The 24,063-nt window shown below is 48.4% G+C and overlaps 3 protein-coding genes across 3 annotated transcripts; all 3 read left to right on the top strand.

Moving 5' to 3' along the window:
* Positions 1-2,464: 2,464 nt before the first annotated feature.
* Positions 2,465-2,772, top strand: ColSpa_03476 (uncharacterized protein; the record flags this gene model as incomplete). Its single annotated transcript, XM_049269688.1, has 2 exons — positions 2,465-2,511; positions 2,577-2,772. 2 exons carry the CDS (start codon positions 2,465-2,467, stop codon positions 2,770-2,772), a joined length of 243 nt encoding a protein of 80 aa, XP_049125645.1.
* A 2,418-nt stretch (positions 2,773-5,190) lies between these two features.
* Positions 5,191-5,831, top strand: ColSpa_03475 (uncharacterized protein; the record flags this gene model as incomplete). The annotated part of the gene is made up of 2 exons (XM_049269687.1): positions 5,191-5,277; positions 5,358-5,831. The coding sequence occupies 2 exons, from the start codon at positions 5,191-5,193 to the stop codon at positions 5,829-5,831; spliced, it is 561 nt and encodes a 186-aa protein (XP_049125644.1).
* A 240-nt stretch (positions 5,832-6,071) lies between these two features.
* On the top strand, positions 6,072-6,359 carry ColSpa_03474 (uncharacterized protein; the record flags this gene model as incomplete). The annotated part of the gene is made up of 2 exons (XM_049269686.1): positions 6,072-6,204; positions 6,262-6,359. 2 exons carry the CDS (start codon positions 6,072-6,074, stop codon positions 6,357-6,359), a joined length of 231 nt encoding a protein of 76 aa, XP_049125643.1.
* Between the last annotated feature and the right edge of the window lie 17,704 nt (positions 6,360-24,063).

The raw sequence follows: 24,063 nt of genomic DNA, 5'->3' as shown, positions 1-24,063 counted from the left end.
GAATAGTCAGGGTAGGGGTAGATTGCCCTGATGCCTGCCGTAGACGCTTGAGCTTGCAAGACGCCGAGGGGAGGGGATGCGCAAGCGTACTGCATGATACGTTTTTCGGATGATTTGGCAGCTGCCACGACCCTCGTCTGGGGGATGCAAAACAAGGTCCCATGTCGGCCGGTACTGGTGATGTGCGGCATTGTACGCCGATGGATGTGTATGTGGATCTGAACGTGGGAGACGGATGGACACACCCTGCCCCACGATGTAGAGTCGCGGCCTTTCAGTTGAGGGCGCGAGGCAGGATAGGAGCTAAGCTGCCCTGTCGCCATCGATACTAGGCGCGGTACGTACTATCAAGTAAGTACACGGTAGCGCAACTTTTGACAGGGGCCATGCTTGCACACGAGAGGCAGGGGCCAGGAACAAGGCACCGAGGGCAGGAACGCCTGGGGGTTTCGCTCTCATATGACCGGTAATACCTACCCTCCCCATTGTCTACCTATCCGCGCTTGCTCGGAGCAGGCTTGTCACGTACCTGACTTTTTTTTTTGCCGTCAATTTCTTCTTCTCCCTTTGCCCGGGCGAGGGACAAGAGATGACAGGAAAGAGCGATCAGAGGGTACCAGGCTCGTTGTTCACCCCCTCCATGCTTGGTCGGTCTTCTTCACCGCCATCTTCCGCAACCACTTCCGCCCTTTTTCTTGCACACCCACCCTCGCAATATTTCCTCATCAGAACGCCGCCTTACGCCTTGCCCCTTCCCCAACCCCTGGCGGACAAAACATACATACTACAATGTACTTTTCTCTCGGATCAACGCCCGCCCTGGCCAGAACATCAACGCTAGCTTCTTCCCCGATTCTGCCAATCTCCAACATATAGCCCACTGTCGTTTCACGTGCGGTCGTCTGATGCTGAGCTGTCCACCCTCGTATCTTACTCCTGTTACCAAGCACCACTCGCCAGCCACGTACGTCCGCTCATCTCTGCCTATCGCCCTCACCTCCGTCCATCGCCTTTTAGCCCTCTCTGCGGCCCTCGCCAGCCTTTGCTACTCCGGCCATTGTCAGTCACAGCTCACTGTCCTTGAAACAACCAGCCAGACGCGACATTGCAATCTCCCCGTGGCAGCCATTGGCCTATGGATGCACGCCAGTCTTCCTCAATCTGAGGCCCCACAGCACGTCGACGCTGGCTGCTTGATTGAGGCCACGCCCTTTTTTCTTTCTAGAACACCTTCTCAGTCTTCCATGTCACCCGAGCGATGCGATTCCGTTTCCATCTCCGTCTCCGTCTCCGACTGTTGCCACGCCCTTCTCACCCCATGACGGGCTGCTCGCATTCTCCTTGCTCACCGCTTGAATCATCACTCGGTTTTCTTCAATGCCAGCAACGAGAGGCCGAGAAAACTCGTCGCCCTACCCATTCAGCTGCATGAGTTCGCATTTCGGGACGGGGCAACATGGCTGCGAACCCGTGGTTCATGTCTCTCCCCGCCTTGCAACACGCCGCCCTGTTCCCCTCTTTTGGCTTCGCACTCATCACCACCCACTGCCTTGGGCCATGATGCATTGAGACGCCCGCAGTGCTCAGGCCTACAGTGTTGACGAAAATTTTTCTTGGTCATCCACGGTTGCTTTAGGGGCCTTTTTCGTGCGGTGTCGTGGTCACCTACGCAAATCCGCCATTTTGGCTCCAAACCGTCCCTCTCATCCTCTCACAGCCTGCCTCTGGTCCCAATGTCCCCACCACCTTGTACTTTGGTCCGATACTGGTAACTACTTTTTTGTGTCAGACATATGCATGGCGCAGGCTTTCCATCGTAAAAATTTGCCACTGCTTCCCTTGTATCCCTGGTTCCTGGCCTATTCCTGTTCTGTCGGACTGCTAATACCACAAACAAGAGATTAGATTTCGGGGGGGGGGGGGGGTGTGATGAGGGCCGAATCATATTCGGCACCAGGACAGAAACGATGCCAGCACCAGACGCAATGCCTTGGAGGTAGCAATTGCACTTTCATCTGTACGTGTCCTTGGCTGCCGTCTGTCTCTGTTCTGTCCAAGATGGGTGCTCTTGATCCTGCAGATATCACCACGGTACTTGTTACCGTGTACCTTGGCACACTCAGTTGTTCTCTTCACCTAGTTACTTATCATCATGTTGCGCTTCTCTACATTTTGGCCGGTGCTCAGAGAAGGCGTCCAACATCTGGTTCGCATATGTTATGTACCTATCGTCCCCTTCACCGACCTCTTCTACAAAACCCGGCCTTGAGAACCACACCGGCCCATCAACCATGCCCCCATCTCTCTACTTTCTCTCCACATCTTTCTTCTGGACCTTGTTTTCTGTAGCAAAAGACTTTAATTTGTAGCATTTTTTATTTCGTTACAAAGCTGCTGCCCAGCCATTCACCACCCGTCCTTCGAAAGTCATCTTCTATTTTTCAGATACCCTCCAATCTTTACCATGCCCCCCAGCCACACCTCTTCCATGGCTAACAATACCGGGAGCCAGTAAGTCTTTTTTTTCTATGCCAGCTGCGCCTATCTGCTGCTGAGTAGCAGCTAACATTGAAAAGGAGCAGCTGGGCTGCTAGCCGGCCTACACCCAACGAGAAGCCCTCGAGAGACGCCCGCCTCGACAAGTTCAACAACGACAAGGACTACGACCTGGCTCATGGAATCCAATCCGGTCAGCGACGGCCTCAGACACTCGAGGGTAAGCTGGGTCAACATTTTGCCAACCTACCACGAGCGACTACGAACGGACATTGAAGCCCCCGACAAGGCCCCTCTTTTGCATCAGCAGCTGTGTACGACACGTCAACTCCTCTCCTGAACGACACTGTATCAACACCATCATGTTGCAACATTTATCTTGTGGACTTTTCCTTTGAGCAACTCGGTCAGGGATAGATAAAAAAAAGTTTTGCTTTGGTGTAATGGGGGTCGTGAAAGGATCATGTATGATTTTAGTCATTGGTTTCGGAAGACAGCAGGAAGCATCACATTCGATTTGATTGTTGTTTGCATTCTTCGTGCATCATGTGAACATCCACTCCTGCACCTCTACCTCGTCATTGCAGATTACTCAGGATCGCCAACAGACTCTGGATGCTGCTCAGGTCCGCGAGGCATGGCCAGACGGTGACGCATAGCGCGTGCAAGTATACGACGGACACGCGCGTCTTGGTTCGACTCCACGGAACAGGACACTCCCGAGGTAAGCCACGGGTCGTTGGTCGAGCATCCGCCATCAGTCCAGCAAGCACGCGCGGCCCAGCATCGACAACCCGGACCGGATTCTCTGTCGGCTTGGATACCTGAGGTGGGATTGCATGCTGACTGGGGACCGCCACGTACCGATCCAGTCCTTGGGCTCCCTCCCTGGTTCAAACCCCCACTGTTTTCTCCCGGGCGCGAGGAAGCTGGTGGAGGGATTGCGGCAAGGATGTCCGCTTAGCGCGTGCAAGGAACTCCCGAGGCGGCCCACTGACCCCGCGAAACGGGGGGCTGCTAGCAAGGTAGGCTGGGGGGGAGCCCCCTCGAGCCATCCCCCTGCACGCCTGGTAGGGCGATTGTGATGTGGTGAGACCCAACAAGGGCCCGATGCATCGCTAGCCACTGTGGCCCCTTCGAGGACGGGAAGCTGGGGAAGCGAACCGCATCTGGGTCTTTTGAAGCCCTCTTTTGCTCAGCTTGCATGGCTCCGAAGCCTGGCCGCCGATCAAGCTCACCGATGCAGTCTAAGTACTGCGGCACCTTACCAAGCGAGCCATGTAGTATTGTAACATTTCACTCACCGTCGCATCATCAGCCCCCGTTCGGCAGAACATGACGCGCACAAACACCACTGCAAACTCATCAGCTAGCTACGCCCCGGGGAAACAACCGCAGAGCTACGGCGTTGAGAACGCTTGGCCGATTGACAAACCGCCGAACCGTTTCGCCACCGAGTATATGCAAAAGGGAAGCAGGCAATTGGCTCGTCCGTCGTGTCCCGTCAGCGGCACTAAAACCTGGTTTCCACCTTCGGGACGCCTCGGCGCCAGGAAAGGGGGGAACCCGGCCGGCCGGTGACAGGTGGACCCACGGCCTCCCGTCTGTGGCACCGCACGGACGACGTGGACGGCGGCAGCCACACCCCTCCATCCGGTGCCGTTGGCGGGGTGGTAACGCCCTTTGACGCTGAGCCGAGCCGCCGGGTCAAAGGAACGTGGGCGGGCGCCTCGAAGCCACGAGGTTGCGAGATTGGTGGCGCCACAAGTGCGGGAGTTGAAACCATCCATAGTTCGGTCGCGATGGGGGATCAGGCAGCTGTCTTGGTGCAAAAAAGCAGTGAGGATGACCTTGACTGCAGTCGAGGCCACCTCTGGTATTTGGAGATGGTGGAACTGGGCATGTAGTCTGGTGCCCGGTTTTGTGCTCGCCATTGGGTAGTGCTGATTGATATCGAATGAAGGTACTTCCACTTTCCAACAGCGAAACAGGTTGGTACAGGTGCTCAGGCATTCAATAGCGGGGTTGCTGGGGTCCCCTCGCTGCCGGAATTACATGTGCATTATCTGTTTGAATTTTTTTATCACATCGTCACTATTTAGTTGTCAACCGGAAAATTAACCCTCAGCGGTCACAAGCCCGTCCACGCAACGGCGCCGGGACGGCGTTTTGTACATCCGCTTCCCCGGTCATCCCCAGTCCCCCGTCGTCCACCCACGGACCCCCGACGGCGCAATTCCGCTTTTTTGGACTAATGAAGGAATCCAACCATGTCGCTGTCATAATCGAGCGGAAAGCCTCGTCGGTTTAAGCTGCTGCCTGCTTTCGTGGAAATGAGCCGGAAAGCGGGTGCATGTGTGAGACGCACGGGACGGCGCAGGTGGGCGATCGTCGCCGACGGCACCGACGCCACAACTTCCTTAATCTCGACGACGCCTGTCACCCCCTTGCTGGGAGATTTTATAAAAGACGGATATTTCTCGAACGAGGAAAACAAGGAGATTTTTTCTTCATTTCGTTTTTGAGGTTCTGATTGTGTCATTCCTTCTCTTCATTCTATTGCGACCCGGCCCTGGAGGTTCATTCTATATATCTCGAATCGTCATTCCTTTCAATTCTTTGGTGTTCAGTGCCAAGTCTCATACAGGATTTTCATCGTCTTTCTTGGAATACGTCGACCTTTGCTTAGAAACAATGTGGTCCTCGCTCACCCTTGCACTTACGCTGGCCGCCGTCGCCGAGGGACACATTGCAGCGTGGGCGGATGGCATGTACTGCCGAGTGAGTTCATCCGAGTCTTTGCAAACGCTCTCCTTGCAACCCAGCACAGCTGTGATGAGGCCAGTTTTAACCCAACACAGGGCGGCAACAACTCCGCTGTGGACGAACCCAACACCAACCTCGTCGTCAACCCGCTCTTCCAGCTCCCAAAGGCAAAATGGTGGATGCAGGCCGACCGCGGGTGCAACAAGGTGCCCCCTCCCGCAGGCCAGTTCCTTGAGCTGCCGGCACGCGGTCAGTTTACCGTTGAGCTGGCCGGCAACCGGGGCTGCACGACGCTCTCCAAAGGCGGCAAGGGCGCGACGCAGTGGCCTGACTGCAGCGAGCACCCGGAGGATTGGCATTCGCCGGCACCGGGCAAGTGTCTCGTCGATAACCCCGATAGGAAGGGCGGGGAGATGCATACCCAGAACTACACCACCACGGCCGGCACGGCCTTCGCCATCAGTTACCAGTCGGACATCACGAAAGTGACGATGGAGAACCTCGTTGTATTCTCCGTTGCCGAGCAGTGGGTTGGCCCCTCCGATGCGAAGTGGGAATTTGGTGACTGACGACAGTGACTGCCGACTGCAGCACTCCTTGGAAGCGCTTGACCTCATACCAGGTCCCCGACTTGCCTGCTTGCCCTGAGGGCGGCTGTTACTGCGCCTGGCTCTGGGTTCCGGATGGATGTAAGCCTTGCTCCGCACCCCCTTAGAAACTACGACTGACTCATACCAGGTGGCCAGCCAAACGTGTAAGGTGTCGTGTTCAAAAAGGCTCGGTGCTACTTACTGACCAGATCCAGGTACATGCAGAACTTCAGGTGCAAGGTCACCAACCCGGCCCGCTCGAAAAAGCTGGGCGTCGCAAAGGCCCCGGTCGCTTGCCGAGACGATTCGAAGAAGTGCGTCGCTGGTCCGAAGCAGATGATCGCTTGGAACCGTGAGTTGCGTTGTTGGTGCAGGGGTTGACCTTGCTCAATGCTGACGGTGTTTACAGAAGCCGAAGGAAACAACGTCGCGGACATTGGTTACAGCCCGGGATACAACGCCAGGATGGGCTTCAAGCCAGGCGCTCAGACGGACATTTTTGTCTAGCGGCTTCTCTCAACTCTTGTGCCCGACCTGTCTGCATGAGTCCGGATCGGGACAGGTCAGTGTTGACCGAGAACACAGGGCCAACACACCGGTGACATGGGGTTTCTGCTCAGTGCAGGATCGGGCGGCTATCGCTTTCAACTTCCTGTACATTTTTTATATGCCTCCTTGGCGCAAGCGGCGTGATTGGTGTCGCAAAGAAAAAACGTCTTTCTCGTTTAGTCCGCGTGCGGAAAGCCACCGTGAGGCTCATCGTGATGACGCTCAGCACGCCTCGGCAAAAATTGCCGGAATGCAGCCGCAAGCAAAGGGGCAATGTTTGCTCAGAGATCGACGTGAAGCAAAACATCGAGGGGCATGCTCTGATCTGAAATCTGACATCGCAAAATGATCCCGCCGGCTTATATGCGGTTCGGGCCTTTGTAAGAGCGCATACGTACCGAATCCACCCCGTGCGAGGGAACCGACCAGACACAGAACCGTCGAGCGCGCAATCTCGTTGAACGCTCGCAGACTACAACGCGAGCAGGCTGTGCCACACCGGCGAAAAGGTGATGCTACACCGACACGCGCCCTCTCGCCGGGGCATGGTGAGATGGCAAACTGTACGAATGAGGGAGTCTGTGGTTGGTTTCGTCGTAGGGCCGAGCGTTTGTATCCCCTGTCATCTGAAGTCAACGAGGGACGACAAGGTAACCCCGCCAAAGCTACCGTACCGCTATGACGCGAGATGACCCTGGAACGGCGCGGGAACAGACAAGGCCTAAAAACGCTAAAATGGACTCCAGGTCGCCAGCCTGCATCGCCCATCAACGGCTTGCGGGGGACCAGTTCAGGGATTGGCTCACAAAAGGCCCTGCCCGGGCCGGGAGCACAAGCCGATGTCGTCGAGGCGCGCTTTGCGCGGAGACGCCATCGATGTTCCTCGGGTCGTACACGGGGAAAATGGTCGAGGTATCCGTTCGTCGCACACTGCGCCGTGTACCCCTCTACCCTGCCCAGGGAGCAAACAAGCACGCTATGCAATGGGTACGGGGAGCCCGGTCAAAAACCGAGCTCCGGCGTTGTAATTCCCATCCATCGCACTGCCTTGAGCCCAACTCAAATCCTTGGCCGACGTGTCGACAGGGGTGTGGTACAGCTCCAATGCAGTGCTCACGATGTCGTCCCTACGCACGCTGGTGACAAATAATGTGCCGCTTACTGATGGGCTTCATCACCAGCGCGAGAGGGTTTGGCTGCCGAATGACCCAATTCCACCGCACAGAGTCCCCGCCCTTCATATTTCCAGGACCGGGCTATTTTTTGGTATTTTTCTCGTCCTTTTTGACCCTGGTCCGACCTAATTACCGCTGTATGACTGCAAACCTCTGTGGTGTCGACCAGCACGTTGTTTTGTCACCCCGGTGCCACGATGTCGATCAACAGAACAGAGGTATGGCCTCATGCTCCAGATCTGCGAGTAAAGGCTTCCTGAAGCAAACGGCGGTGGACGAAGAGCCTGTCCTTGGCCCTCAGATTGCTGGCACCAATGAGAAGTGTGTCCGCCAGGAGCCAGGCGTTCCATTGGCCATGCACATGCAGGCTCTCGCCCCCAAGTCGCATTCCCGTGCAGCCAACTGATTATGCCGTTCTTCCACATGCGCAGCACAGGAAGGGTAAGTGCGGCGCGGCTACAGCGAACACCTGGCCTCAAGGGGCAGGACGTGGCCTCTCGGCATGGGCCGTTCCACTGGCGTAGGTCTTGTCTAATGCAAGACCTGGCTCGATGAGGCAACGGCCTGGGCTGTAGTCTGTGCGCATTTGTCTCGTTCTTCCAGGATGGAGTTTCGGTTAGTTTTCGAGTGCCCAACGTACTGGGTACCGGAAGCCTGTTTGAACTTCCCCGGAAGCTTGATGGAGATTGGTGGTTGCCACTGGCAAGGGCTCCTCCGCGCAGGTGAAGACCAAGGGATGGAACTCTCGCGGTTAACGTCATCGTGAGGCGTCCGCAGGCAAACCACAATCGGTCTCGTTAGGTGAACTCCGACTGGTCGATTGCTCGGAGAGAGAAGCGACCACCCCAAACCACCCTACTACGAGCCTTATCGGTCATCGTCGGTGGAACCGAAACCAAGTCTTACCTCTCACCGCAACTGAGGCCGGGGATCTTGTACGCGCTTCCCTATACATGGTCTTGGGCATGAGGCTCGTCGAATCGGCATAGACAACCAATTGGATGCGTGCCGTTGTCTCGTGAAGCTAGTTCCTCGGCAGCGTTATTTCCAGGGCCACAGCGAGATCGACGCGTCTATAATTTCTCAGATTTGAGGCCATGGGACTTCGTGTGACTGCAGGCTGCTCGTTTGGGAGCATCGGTCAGGATTGCGCTGGACGAAGAGCTGCGGTGGGCATGGTCTCAAGAGCCCCCGACACCCATAAGTAGTCTCGACACTCAGCCGGAAACTCGACTGTCGCTTTTTCTCGAACTGGCAATCAGAACCGAACCATTATTCTGGGAAATACTCCATATCTGATTCCAGCTCGGGCTACCAACATAGATTACACAGCCCTGTGTCAACATCCTGAACAATGTCAACCTCGCAAGCTTCGGTCGTAGTCAATGGCAATTCCACAGAGAGGTTGGCACATGCAGCTTCAATTAGCTTAACGTAAAATTGCGTTCTGACCTTTTTGAACAGACCCATGTCGGACCAGCAAGCTCAAGCCGCGGAGACACAGACTTGTGTTGCCAATTACCTGGCCGAGCATCGCGACCTCTACGAACGGCTGCATGCCAAAAAGAAGGAGCACGATAGAGTCAAAGGGCACAGATCCCGTGCGAGCGATGCATCCCAGAAAGCCGATGACAAGCTTCAGAATAAAAACAAACGATGATTATCGACGTTACGTAGTGCTGAGGTTCTCCGCGTCGCCTATCTAGGCCTGCATCGTCGCGAAAGCCACGGTGTTCGTACGACTGTGTTGTTCTTTGGTGCCAGATCAGAGAAGGAAACTTTTATGAGCTGTAAAGGAAAGTGGAGAAAAACATGAATGTCTGAGGAGGGTTCAAGGTTGACGACAGGAAGGAGCGACAATGGTGTTCAAGGGCAGGTGGCCAGGTCAAGAGAGTGGTTTCCTTCACTACTGAGATTAGTTTTCACGGGGGGGGGGGGCGGGGGGCGCTTCAGGGCTCAAAAAGGATGTTCTTTAAGGGCAAAAAGAGACGGGAGCTTGACTGATGAAAGCCAAGATTCGTGGAATCTTGGTGTGAAGACCATGATCAAGCAGGAAAGAATGTCCTTGGACAGAGTTTATTGCCTGTATCCAGAGAGATTCATAGTGGTTCCTTGCTCGGCAAGATCAAACAGACATGGTCAGCAATCTGAATGTCACAGGGAGGCGGCGCATTGCTACATTCTGCAGTATCTGTTCTCATTCGCGTGTTTACTACGTGTCGTAGAGCGCAATTGTCGTAGAGGATAGTTTATTGGTGGTTGTTGATTCTCTTGAGGCTGGCAAGTCCGGGCTGGCGTTAATTATGCCGCAGCAAACTGGGCCTCGTGAAGTATCAAGTTTCACTTCGGTCAATTTTGCTGGAAAACACACTCATTGGAACCAAGGACTTCAATAAAATTCACTCAGCTACTCTGCCTAAGTGACTCAATAACTCGGTGAACCCGATTGAGACCCCAAGCTGATGCGGGAAACTCGGGAACACCCCACCCCCCTCACCATACCTCGCACCCCTGCTCTCGCAGGTGCAGACGCTGGCCAGATCCTGCGGACACTTGTGCCAAGTTTTGACAAGGATAATAATGGCATTCATTCCTCGTGCTAGGTATGCAGCAGCATTTGCTGAACAGGCTGTGATCTATGCACCCCTCTGCAAAATGCCACCCCGTTCCGAATGATCGAGTTCCAACTCCAAGTGCGTATTAATAACTACTGCCCTGTCCGGCTCAGTGAAAAAAGATGGCTTCGATCGTCTCTCTAAGTTCGAGACCGGTCCCGTATCCAAAATGCGCATGCTTGGCTCTCCAGCGGCGGTCCACATACCCGTTCTGGCTGCCGACGGAATGCGACAAATCTGTTGACTCGAATGCACCGAGACTTCTAGACGTTTAACTCAACCTGAATGGTTTGAAGCGTGTTTCCACGGTTAACTTGTCGCCGACACGATGTGATGGAAGCTCCAAGTCGCGCCGAAAGGGCTGCTTCGCTTGGGATACTGCACGGGACGTTGGAAATGGAGGGGATCTGTATCTACGCACTTGCACACCAAGTGTTGGCTCGATGGAATGTCTTCGGTACGATCCTATGTTGATGAGTAAATAGGCAAAGGGGGTTTATGGCCTGCAAGTCTAGTGGCCAGTCTTGTTCTCACCTCCATTTGTTCTCGAGGTCAATCAAAAGGCACGGTTATGTCATCTATATCCATACTCTAGCCATCTCGCGACTCGGCGTATTGTTCCACTGTTAGGGTGCCGAGTTGTAGTATCTTTGAGACGGGCTGGAAGTCACATTGAATCTGTCAACGGCGCAAGAAAATATGCGCTTGTCAGTCGTAGGAATATACGCAAAACCAGACAACTGGTGAGTTCTGATACAGACTTGAGAATAAGAAACGTTGTTCTCCAACCACAAGGTTTGATAAACCAAGCCCAACGTGTTTGAGGCACTGACTAAATTTTACATGTACTCCCCTCTAACATGGATTGAACACAGTCTCCATTAACCGTTCATAGACTCCTAACAAAACCCACGGACGGTGCTTTCCTAAGAAGTTCTCACGAACCCGCCACAACACCCGGATGATAACATAGATGGCTCTGCTGCACATCCATTCGAGCGCCTGCCTCCAGTATCTCCATGAGCCCCTTAAACAAAAGTCTCAGCCAGCTGTGATTTCGGCTATTTTTATTGTTCACATATCGTTTCTGGGCTCTAACCCCTTCCGGCAACGCACTTCGAACACATGATAAGCAATCAGGGCCGTGTTGTTCACATCATAGCCACCCTAAATGCACCCGTTACTCTCTCAATGGCTTACCGATCAAGCTGGAGTCTACAGGGAAAGCTCGCAGATGGGCCATCCACTCCATCACTTGATTTCCCACAGTTTCCGCAACTCCCAAGACCGGGTGCTGTGTCACCGCATCCCGATTGTGGCTAAAAGTGAAGACCCTGTAAGCTGTTCATTCTCGCCAGCTGGCGAAGAAATCTCAATAATGTGCTTCAGTGTCGGGAAACGACGGAGAATCTTAGAGCGGTACTTTGCTGGCCAAAGCTAAAGGCCACCATTCTGACATCCGAAGTTCTGCCTCGATGGCTTCCAACTATAAAGGCTCTGAGAATTGCTTCCTCCTGCCATGTTCACAATATGTTGACTCCATAGCATATTTCACGCTCATCGACTTCTGCGCTGGTTTATTCTTAGCTGTTGCATTGGAACTATTGCCAGAGTGGCCATGACAAGAGCTAATGGATATTCACGAAGGATATTGACAGATAGTAAGCAGCTGGACTCGATGACGAGCTCAAGCCCTTTGAATCTCCTTTCAGGGCTAGGGATGGCCAGGAATGCATCAGTGCTTTGCTTGCCTTGAATTACTTATGTACGATCAACGAGTATTGCTCGGCGGCAGCGGCAATCTTAAGTGATCCGTTCATGAAGATTGGCATTTCAAGACTACTAGAGAGACAAGATAAAACTTTCACTCGCATACCCCGAGTATGCGATTCAGTGTTTGGCTTGACAGTCAAAGGCGATCGGTTAGTTTGGAGCGAATTTAAGCTCATGGTTTAGTGATTGGAAGAAATCATCGTCATTGAGGATGGAAAAATAGCCAAGCTTTTGTGCAATACGCACAATTATGAACAGGACCAGGCCATCCAGAGCCCAACAGAAGCTACGACCTTAGAAAATGAAAGTTACTGATCAAAGAAGTTGTGCTGTTAGACGTACTGTACTACTGATACAAACGGCTCTTATCACTGCCCTACAGATACAAAAACACCAAGGAAACGTACCTCGACCTTCAATCACCACTATTCAGACTCGCGGCTGGCGATTGTGCGACAGATTCCTCTTCGAGATCCATTATGCAGCCCAAGCGCCAAACCACCGAGTGGCTTGTTGAAAGGCGTTGTCCTGGGCAAGGTTCTGACGGGGATCCGTCATATCAGGTGAGACAGCAAAGCCGAACTTCGTACGCCCATAAAGTGCAGCAATGTACGGTTGGGTCGAGTTTTGCAAAAGGCCCTCGAGGCGAAGTCGAGCAGTCGGAGGCAGGAAGAAATCACTTTCGGCCAGTGCTACACTCGTCGGGGCTCCGATACCCAGAATCTCGTCATATGTGGTCTCAAGAGGGTGTGCAGCAACGGCTACATCCACGTCCCGACCGGCCGCGGCGGAGCTAATAGCGTAACGGCCGCCAAAAGAGTATCCAGCCACCTATTGAGGATGCCAAGTTAGCTTTTGAAAGACGTGCAGAAAGATCCAAGAACCGCGATTTTGTTTACATCCTGAACATCCTTCATGTACTTCTGTCGGAATAGCTCGCGCGCGCTGCTGGAGGCACACGATAGTAGGGGGTTGACCGTCAATGTATTGTTGCTGATGATGTTCTAAGTCCTAGATATCTGGCAGATCTGGCCCTTATATAGGCTGGATCCTGCTGACTAATGTACAGGTGGCATTACCCCTTGGATACGTACGAATGCGTGCAAATCTCTATTCCAACAACTTCACAGTTTTCTCAATGCGGGGATCGGTGACGCTGGGAGGGTGAGCGACCGTAAAGTTGCGGAAGTCATAAGTGGCGCTAAGCAATCCATCATTCCACGGGCGACCATCAAACTAGTCCAGCATAGCAGTGAAGTAACCAGCACTTTCAAAGTTGTCAGCGAGACTGTTAAGGATAAGTTAGCACGGGTTCGGTGAGTGAGAGAACAATACGAATATACGAACGTCTGATGATCCGAGAGATTAAGCCCCTGCACTCCCGTCAGGAAAAGAACACCCGTCTGACTCTTGGCACTAGTGATGTGAATGGACACTAAGTTGATTTATTTGTCATCAATATGTTCAAAATCGGTGAATGTACATCCATCATGGACCACCACACTGCCGGTCGATCTTCCCGAATGCCCAATGGTCGATGTCTGAACCACACCAACAAAAATACTCAGATACTAGAGGGCGGACGTTAAAGCGAATGCGCGCATGATGCGTTCACCGGGTGGTTGGGGAAAATGGTTATGTGAAGAGGTGGTTTTAAGAATTGGCTTGCGAAGATGTCTGTGAGAACTGCCTGGAATTACTCATGGGAGAACTTTGTAAGATGGAGATGCCGGTCTTTTATAGACAACGTAGAAGGTCCTCACTAAGACGGCTGGTGATAGGGATCACGAATTTTCTTGTTTGTTGTTTTACAGTTGTACGCGGTCTCGATAGTGCAATCCTGTAACTGAAACCTAAAAGGGTGTGTAGATACATGGATGTAGAAAGCCTTTTCGCAAAACATGTGATGAGCTAGAACACAGTCTACACTATGTTTCGTAAGAAAAGGCAGTGTACCTAGCCAACTAAACGTTCCTTGATTATTAAAGACATGTGGCGCGGCCGTGTCGATAGAGTGAGTTGTTGTCGGGATATGGCGATCATTGCTCTTAGGTTTTTGTGTTGAAGACTTGAGCAGAGCCTAATGTCCTTAGCCGATGAGTTGGGTGCAATACAAAACTACGATTTATCTGAAATCACCCGAAAGCTTGTTCGAAAGCTTGTAAACGACGTTTGACCGAACTAAGTCAAAGCACCCACTTTTCGGCCACCCCTGCATTTCGGCCACCAGAAATCGAAGCTATCGCAACAACACCACCCTTTTCAATTAACTATCGCCAAGGCCCAGATGCAACTATAATACAGCTTTCTGCTTCACTAGGGCAATCAGATGCGCTATATTCATCTATGTCAATCTCAACTTCGCCAGCCTTGATCTAGGCTTGCTATATATTGCTGATATTGGTGAACTTAGTATTAGGGTCGATTTTGATAGTTTTCCTTTTTTTTGCTATAGTGTTGCTGACTTAGGCCTAGAGAAGCTATATCTAATGCTAGGTAGTAGCTAGTTAAAAGGATTACTTTTAGAAGCCTTTTTTGACCTTTTTAAAGAGCTAGTGTTATATAGTAATACTTTAATTTAGTTTATTAAATAAGTCTAGTTAATTATTAAGGTCTTTTATTTTCTTAAGCATAAATTATATAATAATAAATAAAGTAAATATTTATTTTTCTATATTTTAAGTATTTTAGATACCTTAAATACTTTAAGTAGCCTTATTAAGTAGTATTACTAAGAATTAAGAAGTAAAATTCTTATAATTCTTATATATAAATCTCTTTATAACTCTATAACTAAAAGTCCTATAAATATATAGTTATTTTTTCTAGATTCTTTTTAAAAAATAACCTATAAAAGTATATATTACTATATATAACTATACTAATGTAAACTACTATAAACTAATACAGTCTACTGCATATAAACGCATATACTTCTAAGCATTACATATGCCGGCGCTTATGCTTATCTACGGGCATATACAGGCATATATATATATATACAAGAAACTATAAGTACCTCTTAGCGCTTAGATATACGCTTAGATATACACTTAGATACTATACGTATCTAAGGGACTTTCTATATAACTAAGAGATATCCCCTCTACTTAGACAGTTTTATAATAACAACAAGAAATAACGAAACCTTAACGGTTAATATATATATACCTTTTCTGTCTACCTTTATTCTTCTCTACTTTTCCTTGTGACTATTTATGAATAACCCCTTGTTATTCTTACTGTATTAATAGTATTATTATTAGTGTTATTACTTTAAGTAGTAATAAAAAGCTTATAAAAGGTTTATTTATAGTAATAAGCTATAGTTTAATATATTTTTAGTTACTTAGAATATTTTTTTTTATTAGTTTAGCTAAGTATATTAGTTAATAATAAAATAAAAAGTGTTTTTTATTTATTATAGTTAAATTATTTTATTAGCTAAAGTTAAACTAAAGCTTTTTATAATAAGTTATTTTAACTAAACTAAAGACTAACTAATTTAATAGCTAAAGGATATAAAAGGTATATAATAGTAAGAATAATAAATAAATTGTTGAATGGATTCTCTCTTCCTGAGAGAACCCGTTTGTACGATCGTACTCGGGTTAAAGTTAGGGTGAACCAAAGATGTATTTTCCGTGATTATCTTCCTAACTACAAGACTTGGCTTTCGTACACAAGATATATGATCTCGTACGTCCCTGAGTCAGTTCGGCATGAATATACTTTTGATCCCCTCAATGGATAACCGAGAGCCGAATATCCAGTCTGTGCCCTCTGCCATGATGTGTGTCCCTGAGTCGTGCGTGTCGTACAACCAGCTGGTGCTGTTATTCCAACACTCACAACTTTTTCTTTTGTGACTGCACGACTCCCTGCGGTGTCCAATCAGGTTGCGCTGATTGTGACATCAATAACCTCATCGTACAACCCTGTGGGTTAGGCCACTTGCGTTGTACGATAAATCACCAATATCAAAACTCCAGGCAACTGTCCATTCCCTTCTTGCCTGGTTGAGCAGGCAAGCCACGTGTTGGTGAAGTTCCTTCCTTCCTCGTTGACTTCACTTCTGCTCCTGCTGTTAACGTACCTTCCTTCCTTCGTACGGCAACCTTAGGTATTTAAAACCCTTCTCACTTGTTTTTCTTTTCCTCTTTTCTTTTCTTCTTCACCCTTCGCACGCGTCGTTTTCCCATACAATCGATCAACAACGATCTTCCCCTTCTTCCTCAATCAACTCCAACAACAACTACTTGTACGTAGGATTTCCTCTCGTACGTTTCCTCTTACTGATTCATCAGTAGCACCTCGCACGATCAATCCATCATGTCTCTCGCTGCCACCGGTGGTTCGATCTTCGGCAACATCGGTATGCATACCGATGCGTCCGGTGGTCGTTGGCTTCGTCTTCCGACTGGCAACGCCAACAATCGCGCTCTTCTGTTGGCTCTGGCCATCAATGTACGTTACTTTTGTCCTTACCTTGTCTTCGTACGTTAACCTTGACTGCAGGATGAGGAGCGTCTCATCATCAACATGCCGTCGCGCGATATCGAGATCCGCGTCACTAGCAACACTTCTGTCCAGCAGTTTGTTGCCAGCATCATCCGCCGCCAGGGCTACTTCCTTGCGGTCTTGGTTCAGTCTCGTGGTCGTGCGGCCATTGCCTGTGGCAATAAATGCGCGACTACTGACTCCCCGCGCTTCCGCCAGTGCACCCGCATTCCCACCTTTCAGGGTGGCGCCTGCGCCGAGTGCGTCTAGCAGTCGCACGGCGCTCGCTGCACCCACCGCGGTCGAGATGTTGATTCGTCCGACAACCCGGGCGATGATGATGACGATGATGACAACGGCGGCCCCAGCAACTACAAGGCTCCCAACGTCACCAATGCTCGTGAGCCTCGTACGCCTGGCAGCAAGCTTGGCAAGAACGTCGGCAAGGGCGGTCGCTTCCTTGGCACTTCTGCCAGCCCCATGGTTATCGACAAGGAGTAATCGCACAACTTCTCTTCCCTGAAATCTCGTACGACAATCAGATGGATTGCACGATATGGTAATTCGGGAAGGTTGTGGATATGGTGGAGGTACGATCCGACATTGAGATCGGCATTGGTAGTGGTCAGGTATATCAGATACCTTCTTGAGGTTACACTTCGTTTTCAGATAGTTGGTTACGTACGGCGGTGAGGTCGTACGAATTAATTGTCAAGTGTTTTCTCCTAATCTTTCAACGTACGCCTCGATTCGAATCCTTAATGTGTTTGTTGTAATCAATTGTCTAAGTGCTGAGTTTGGCGATTTCTTGGTGAAGGCGTCGGCAGGGTTATCTTTCCCATCAATCCATCTCACTTCTGAGATCTCTTTCTTTTCGTACGACTCACGTAGACTCATAATATCAATCATAAGCCTCTTTTCATCTGTTGTGCCTAGTCGTACGAGGCACTCATATAGAGATCGTGAGTCTGAACAGATGATAACTGGAATCCTTGGGAGTTGTAATGTATGAAGGATCTTGGTGAGTGTCGTACTAAGGGATATCCCACTATCAAATCCTGTGGTCATCCCGTACAACTCGCTTGCAAGTACGCTTCGTGTGACTCTCTTGCACTTTGTTGAACTCCAGTGTATAATGTTTCCTTTGATCTGGAAGTCTGTTGTCGTGCGAGCTGTTTCCTCAGCTAGTATAATAACAAATCCAAGTTGTGACGATAGATCTGAGTTGTTTGCAAATGATCCATCTGTAAAGATATACATCTTCGCACGATGGAGATCAAGAGGGATATATGTAAGACCTCGTGTAGAGTTATCGATTTGCCACTGAAGTCGTACATTCAAAGCTTCAATATCCTTCTTACCAGGTTCCTTAGTTTGGGCTGCAGTTGACAGGTCGTATGATGCCTCTGGTTGACAGATAGATGCGAGGTATGCTCCTCTTGCCCTTTGGGAAACATACTGCTGATGTGCATCGTGCGCATCAGGATCAACGAGTTTCAGGTGCTTTGCCTGGCCTTTTTGAGTAAAGGTAATATGGTCATTGTGCGATTGAATCCTTCCCCCATTAAAGTCAATTTCACTGTTGGGCGATAAGGTGGTCTTTGGTTTCGCACGAAGTCCTTTCCTTCTCAGCTCTTCTTCTTCTCTCTGGGAGAAGGCAGGTGTAGCAAAGCTAAGTGTATCGTCTGTCTGCATAGCTGTAATCCCGAAGGTATCCGGTCCTTCTGTTGTATACAGCAAGCATGGATCGTACGTTGACTCTGTCATCTTCAGATCTTTCTTGTGATGCTCAGAATAGGTTTTGTACCAGTATAGGCCTGACTCTGCTAGGCCGTATAGTGGTTTCAAGATATGGAGAAGTGTGTTCTTAGGGTATTTGTCTTCTAACTCCTTGGGTAGTCGTGCAATAATCGTCCTGGTTAGACGATCGTCCGATTGTGTATATGCCTGGGTTATGTCTCTGAGTTCCCCTTTGCATTTGTAGTCTCGCACGAGGGTAGGTCCAATCGCAAGTATGAGCCTTTGGCTCATCCGTTGGATAGTAGGTGCCTGGGTTAAGAGTTCTTCTTTCTCCCAGTCCCCATACCCTTGTACGACAAGTCTTGACTTCTCGTACGGCTTAGATGACAAGTTCTTGATCTCTCGTACCATCCGTGTCTTGTAGATACGGAGGTGGTCATGCTCTTTTGGATTGTACGGTACAAAGGTGAAGACTCCCTGGTTAATAAGGTTGTCTATCTCTGTTTGGTCTGACTCTTCGTATGGAGCACCTGGTGTTGTAATCACATTGTCAAGCCGTAACTTTTCTGCTAACTCCTTGTGGTCTTTTTCTTTCTGAGATAGAAATGCTTGATTGGTACGTGGTGATTGTCGTACAGCCCTTCTCTGGCCTTTCTTTGGTCTTCCTCTCTTGTTTGGCTGTTTCTGAGGAATAGGTCGTGCGATATCTGAATCTGACTGTGCTGTGTCTTGATGGTATGGTTTGACATGTGTTGCACGAAACTGTGTAGGACCATTGACCATCTTGACTGTCACCGTATGGCCTTCTATAGCCTGGACTTCGTACGGTCCAGTCCATCCCTTGTTTTCTCTCCATACTAGAACCTCACTCTGGATTGGTAGTGATAGTATGCTCTGGAGGTTAGGGCCATTTCTGGTGTTGATCGCACGATTGATCTCTACTTCTGCACGAATGCTCTGAAGCATTTTCATTGCCTTCTGGATTGCTTCTGCCCTTTGGGTGATTTCGGGCGATGGAGGTGAGTCCTTGTTAATCCTTGGATATGTACCAAAGACAAGTAGTGTAGGTACGATGCCGTGCGGACCAGCTGTGTCGTTCAATGCCTTCACAGCCATCTGGAGGATGGTTTCCTCGTCCGTGTTGTGCCTAAGCTCAGCATACAAGATATCGTACGCACGCCTCAGAGGAGCGTGAGCTCTTTCTATCTTGCCTACTGCCCAGTGGGCTTCTACTGGCATTTCTTCGCACGATATGCCCATGATGTCGGCATAGTTCCTGAATTCTGATGATGCGAAGTTTGTACCTGGGTCATGTACGATATAGTCTGGTGGACCAACGTACGTGCTGATCCAGCACTTGCAAAGTGCATTCCACGTATCTCGTGCAGATAAGGACTTCAGGAAGGTGGCTCCTTGGAAGCTTGTCTCTGTGTCGATGACGTGTAAGGCGTTCTTGTCTCTTAGTCGTACGACATCCACAACTATCTCATAGTTGAAGTAGCTTTCGTCTTTAAGTGTGAACTTAAACCTCTTCGGTGCTGAGTCGTGCGATTGACAATGATGGCAAAACTTCTGGACCTTTTCTAGAATGTTGATGTCAATGTTGTGATGCCCAGCCTTCTTCAGGAGGTGGTAAAGACGGTCCGTACGAGGATGTCCAAATCGTCTGTGAAGCCTTCGGAGTTGTCCTTCTGTGAAGAACATGCTGGCCTCTGTGCGACTAAGGTTGAAGAATGGGTGACCCCATTTCCGTACGACTGGGATAGGTTTTCCATCCTGCCGTACAATCACGTTGTCGACGTTGTTGAAATATGCACCTAACCTGTCTGCATCGTACAATGAAAACAGGAACGGAGTAGGAGCATCAAGGATGTGATACGTAACCTTTCCAAGCTGATTCTCCATTTCCATAGTGCCAACCGATGTGATTGAGTCACTTGCCCCGAATCGTACGTTTGCTGATCCTGGTCCCCAGGATATTGCCGTACGAGGGTTCTCCCGTAGGTATGCAAGGACTTGAGGTTTCCCTACGGTAGAGAACTTCGCTGCTCCTGTATCCCATAGTTCCCCTTGGTACGATGAGATATAAGGATCGTGCAACAAGAATTGACAGGCCTCTGACGTCTTTGGTAATGAAAAGATATCCTCCCCTGTCGTGCGATGGAAGAATGAAGAAGACATTAGGAAAGCTGATGTCTCTTCATCTCCTGTAAATTCTCCCTCCTCATCGCACGATTCGTCCACTGGGTTTTCTCCTTCAAAGTCAAGAAGGTACGAGGCAAAATCTCTCTGTGGTTCTTGTTCAAGTATACCGCATGCCTGAAGGTATTGGTCTTTCGCACGATTACGTTCTTCGTCCGAATGATTCGTAGACCAACAACCCTCCTTCTTGCACACAAAACATCTTTTCTTAGATATTGCACGATTAAACCTAGGTCGTGATGAAGGTTGACCTTTCCAAGGTTGTCGAGAAGATCCTCTGTTGTCTGACGGTCTATTGTACGATGGTCGTGGGTAACTCTTGTTGTTAGAGTATCTTCTATCCACAAAGTTGATGTCGTGCGACATAGACTTCCTGTCTAAAGCGACCTGTAGTGATGCTCTTAGGCTAGAAAAGAATTGCTCGCATGTGTGATGTGCTTTAAGATTGCTTAGAGCAGTTTCTAGCTCTAGTACACCTCTGCACGCTTGGGTGACTTGCGTACGAAGCATAATCTCCCCCTGAAAACCTGGGCCAAGTGCCCGCTGTACGAGGGGTATCTTGTCTAAGAGTATCTCTAATACGTCCATCAGATTCTTGTCTGGATTGTCTTGTCTGACTCGTGCGAAGGATAGACTTGTCCAATCTGTCCAATAGAGAGTGTGGTTGATGTTAGTGTTAAAGTGCATTTCTAACATGTTGTACATCTCGTCCCATCTCCTTGTTGGTCCAATGTGATGGAGATAAAACTCTTCCGCACGATCAGCCAAGATATCAGGAAATACTGCATGGTATTGATCTTCAGTGATCCTGAGGCGTCGACAAAAACTGATAAAGACCTTTGCCTTGTCGTACAGGATATCGTACGGCTTGCCCGTATAATTCCTGTCCTTTCTCCATCCCTTCTGGAAGATTGAGATTGTAGTTGGCTCGCACAATCCATTCTGGACTATTCGTCTTGGTGGTAGGTCATAGATGCTGTCTCCTTGATGTAAAGGTGTTGTACGACCCTGGATTTGTGGAAAACTCTCAACCTCCTGTGTGAATCTTGTTCCAGGAGGCATGTTTCCTGAAGCTGATTGTGACTGCTCTCGTACGATTGATGTTTGAGTTGTCTGTGTATCGTACGGGGGTTCGATTGGCTCTGTTGTCGGTTCAGCTGTGTTTTGGGGTAAAGTTGATTCAGGGTTTCGAACAGGTGTTTGAGTTGTTGTAATCGTACGACTTGGTGTAAGTGCTGTACGAGTAGAAAGCTGTTCTTCTTGCTCATCAAACTTCCTCCCAATCTCCTTGATGAATTCAACTAGCTGTTGATTCACATTTCTTATTGGCGGTAATCGGAATCCCTTTAGCTCAATAAGTCGTATGAACTCTGCCCTGAACGCACGATAGACCTTTTCCCATTGGAAGGTAGACCATTCGTTAAAATCTTCGTACAGTGATATTGTCAGGTTTTCCTTTGATTGCCTAAGATGAAGCATTTCCATGTTGATGTACGCAATGTACGTAGTCATCTCTTCTTCGGACGGTGCCTGTGTAATATCGACTGGATTTCCCCAGCGTCTAGGATTCACAGTCTTCTTCCACGTGTGCAGTGGGACTTCGCTCCTTGCACTTATTTCTTCGTACGTTGGCAGGTATCCATCAATATTGTCATATTGGCTTTGACGATTGTCTTCTGGATCCTCTTGGGAAGCCATGTTGTGTTCGGTAGTCGTTTCGTATCGTACGACGTCAAAATTGGTTTGTTTGGTGCCGTGGCGCACACTTTGTACTCTACGTACAGTACAATAAAGATTCTCGTCCGGTTCAGCTTAGCAGGCGACAACGGGAATCTGTCTTGTACGATAGTAAAGCAAAAGTCGTCTTTATCCTATCTACCCGGTTCAGCTTAGCAGGCGACAATAGGTAGGATTAAGGCTTCTTAGCACAAGAGACTTTCTAGCGTGACCCCTTAGGTATCCCTGAGGATTTCTCGCCTCGCACGAAGTGCAAGACTACCCGGTAGCCCGGCCGTAAAGCCTAAGTCTTGTCTCTTCACTCTTGCTAATCTGTGATTGCACAAAGCAATCGCACGGATTGCCAAGCAACCACTGATCAGTGTTGAATGGATTCTCTCTTCCTGAGAGAACCCGTTTGTACGATCGTACTCGGGTTAAAGTTAGGGTGAACCAAAGATGTATTTTCCGTGATTATCTTCCTAACTACAAGACTTGGCTTTCGTACACAAGATATATGATCTCGTACGTCCCTGAGTCAGTTCGGCATGAATATACTTTTGATCCCCTCAATGGATAACCGAGAGCCGAATATCCAGTCTGTGCCCTCTGCCATGATGTGTGTCCCTGAGTCGTGCGTGTCGTACAACCAGCTGGTGCTGTTATTCCAACATAAATATTATTAATATAATATTACTATATAAATTTTATTATTATATAGCTCTTATACTTATTTAAGACTAGTAGTCTAGCTTAATTAGGCTAAAAGGAAATAGTTTATAGTAAAAAGACTTTTAGTAGCTACTTAATAGTAGTTTTATTAGTTATTTATTTATTTTTTGTTATTATAAACTTTTATTTATTATAAGGGCTAAGATCTAAAAAAAACTATTATTATTAAATTATTTTACTTTTATATATTATAAGTAGATATAATACTAGGCTATTAGTTAAGATATACTTAATAATAAATACCTAGGCTTATAATCTAAGCTATTTTTTATATATAAACTTTATTTTTACTTTATTTAATATTAGCTTATTTATTTTTTAACTTTTAAGAATACAAGTTTTATTTATATTATATTTATTAGTTAGCTAAATAACTAATATTACTAAGATTATAAAATACCTAAATTAGTCCCTAATAATCTTAGTAAATACTTTATTAATATATTTAAAATTAATAAATTAACTTTTTTAGACCTTAATAAATAAGTTTCTTTATATAAAGGCATCTAATTATCTTTTTTTTAGAGGCTAAGTATTTCTTATAGTATTTAAGATACACTAAGTAAATTCCTTAACTTATTAATATATTAGCATAAGCTTAAAGTTAGCTTAGATTTATACTTAGCTAGCTAGCTTAGCCTCTTGACTAATAGAGAGCCTCTAGAGGTCTTTAAATGTTACTACTTTAAGTTAAGTACCCTTTAATCGGCTCTAAAGTATTAATCGTAGTACTCCTTATCGCTTAGAGGCATCACAAACAAATACCTTATTTAAAATATTAGCAAGCGCTTAATGGACTTTAAATTCTATGTACTAAGGCATTAAGCTATAAAGAATAGATACTAAAGAAATAAGATTATTTAGTAAAGAATAGAAAATGTTGTAATAGTTAGAAGTTAGAGGGCATCTAGAAAATGGGTGGCTAGGCGGCATTTTCTGGTGGCCGAAATGCAGGGGTGGCCGAAAAGTGGGTGCTTTGACTTATCGAGTGGACTTGAACACCTCGGAACTTTTGTCTTCTGATAACGTTTTTACCTAAGACGGCAATTGGAATAGGAATAGCGTACTGCTAGAACCATGGGGCAACTTGGGGATGCCTTGAACTGGATTTTACGACAGTATGTTCTCTAAATAAGAGACCAAGGATGAGACAGTATCTGACCGCCTTCTACGATAGAGCTAGTGTATGAACGCTGAACTAGCTACCTT

Source organism: Colletotrichum spaethianum (genome assembly GCF_022836535.1).
Source record: "Colletotrichum spaethianum MAFF 239500 DNA, contig07, whole genome shotgun sequence".
NCBI lineage: Eukaryota > Fungi > Ascomycota > Sordariomycetes > Glomerellales > Glomerellaceae > Colletotrichum > Colletotrichum spaethianum.
The sequence above is the reverse complement of the archived record's forward strand: the minus strand, read 5'-3'. Positions and strand labels throughout refer to the sequence as shown.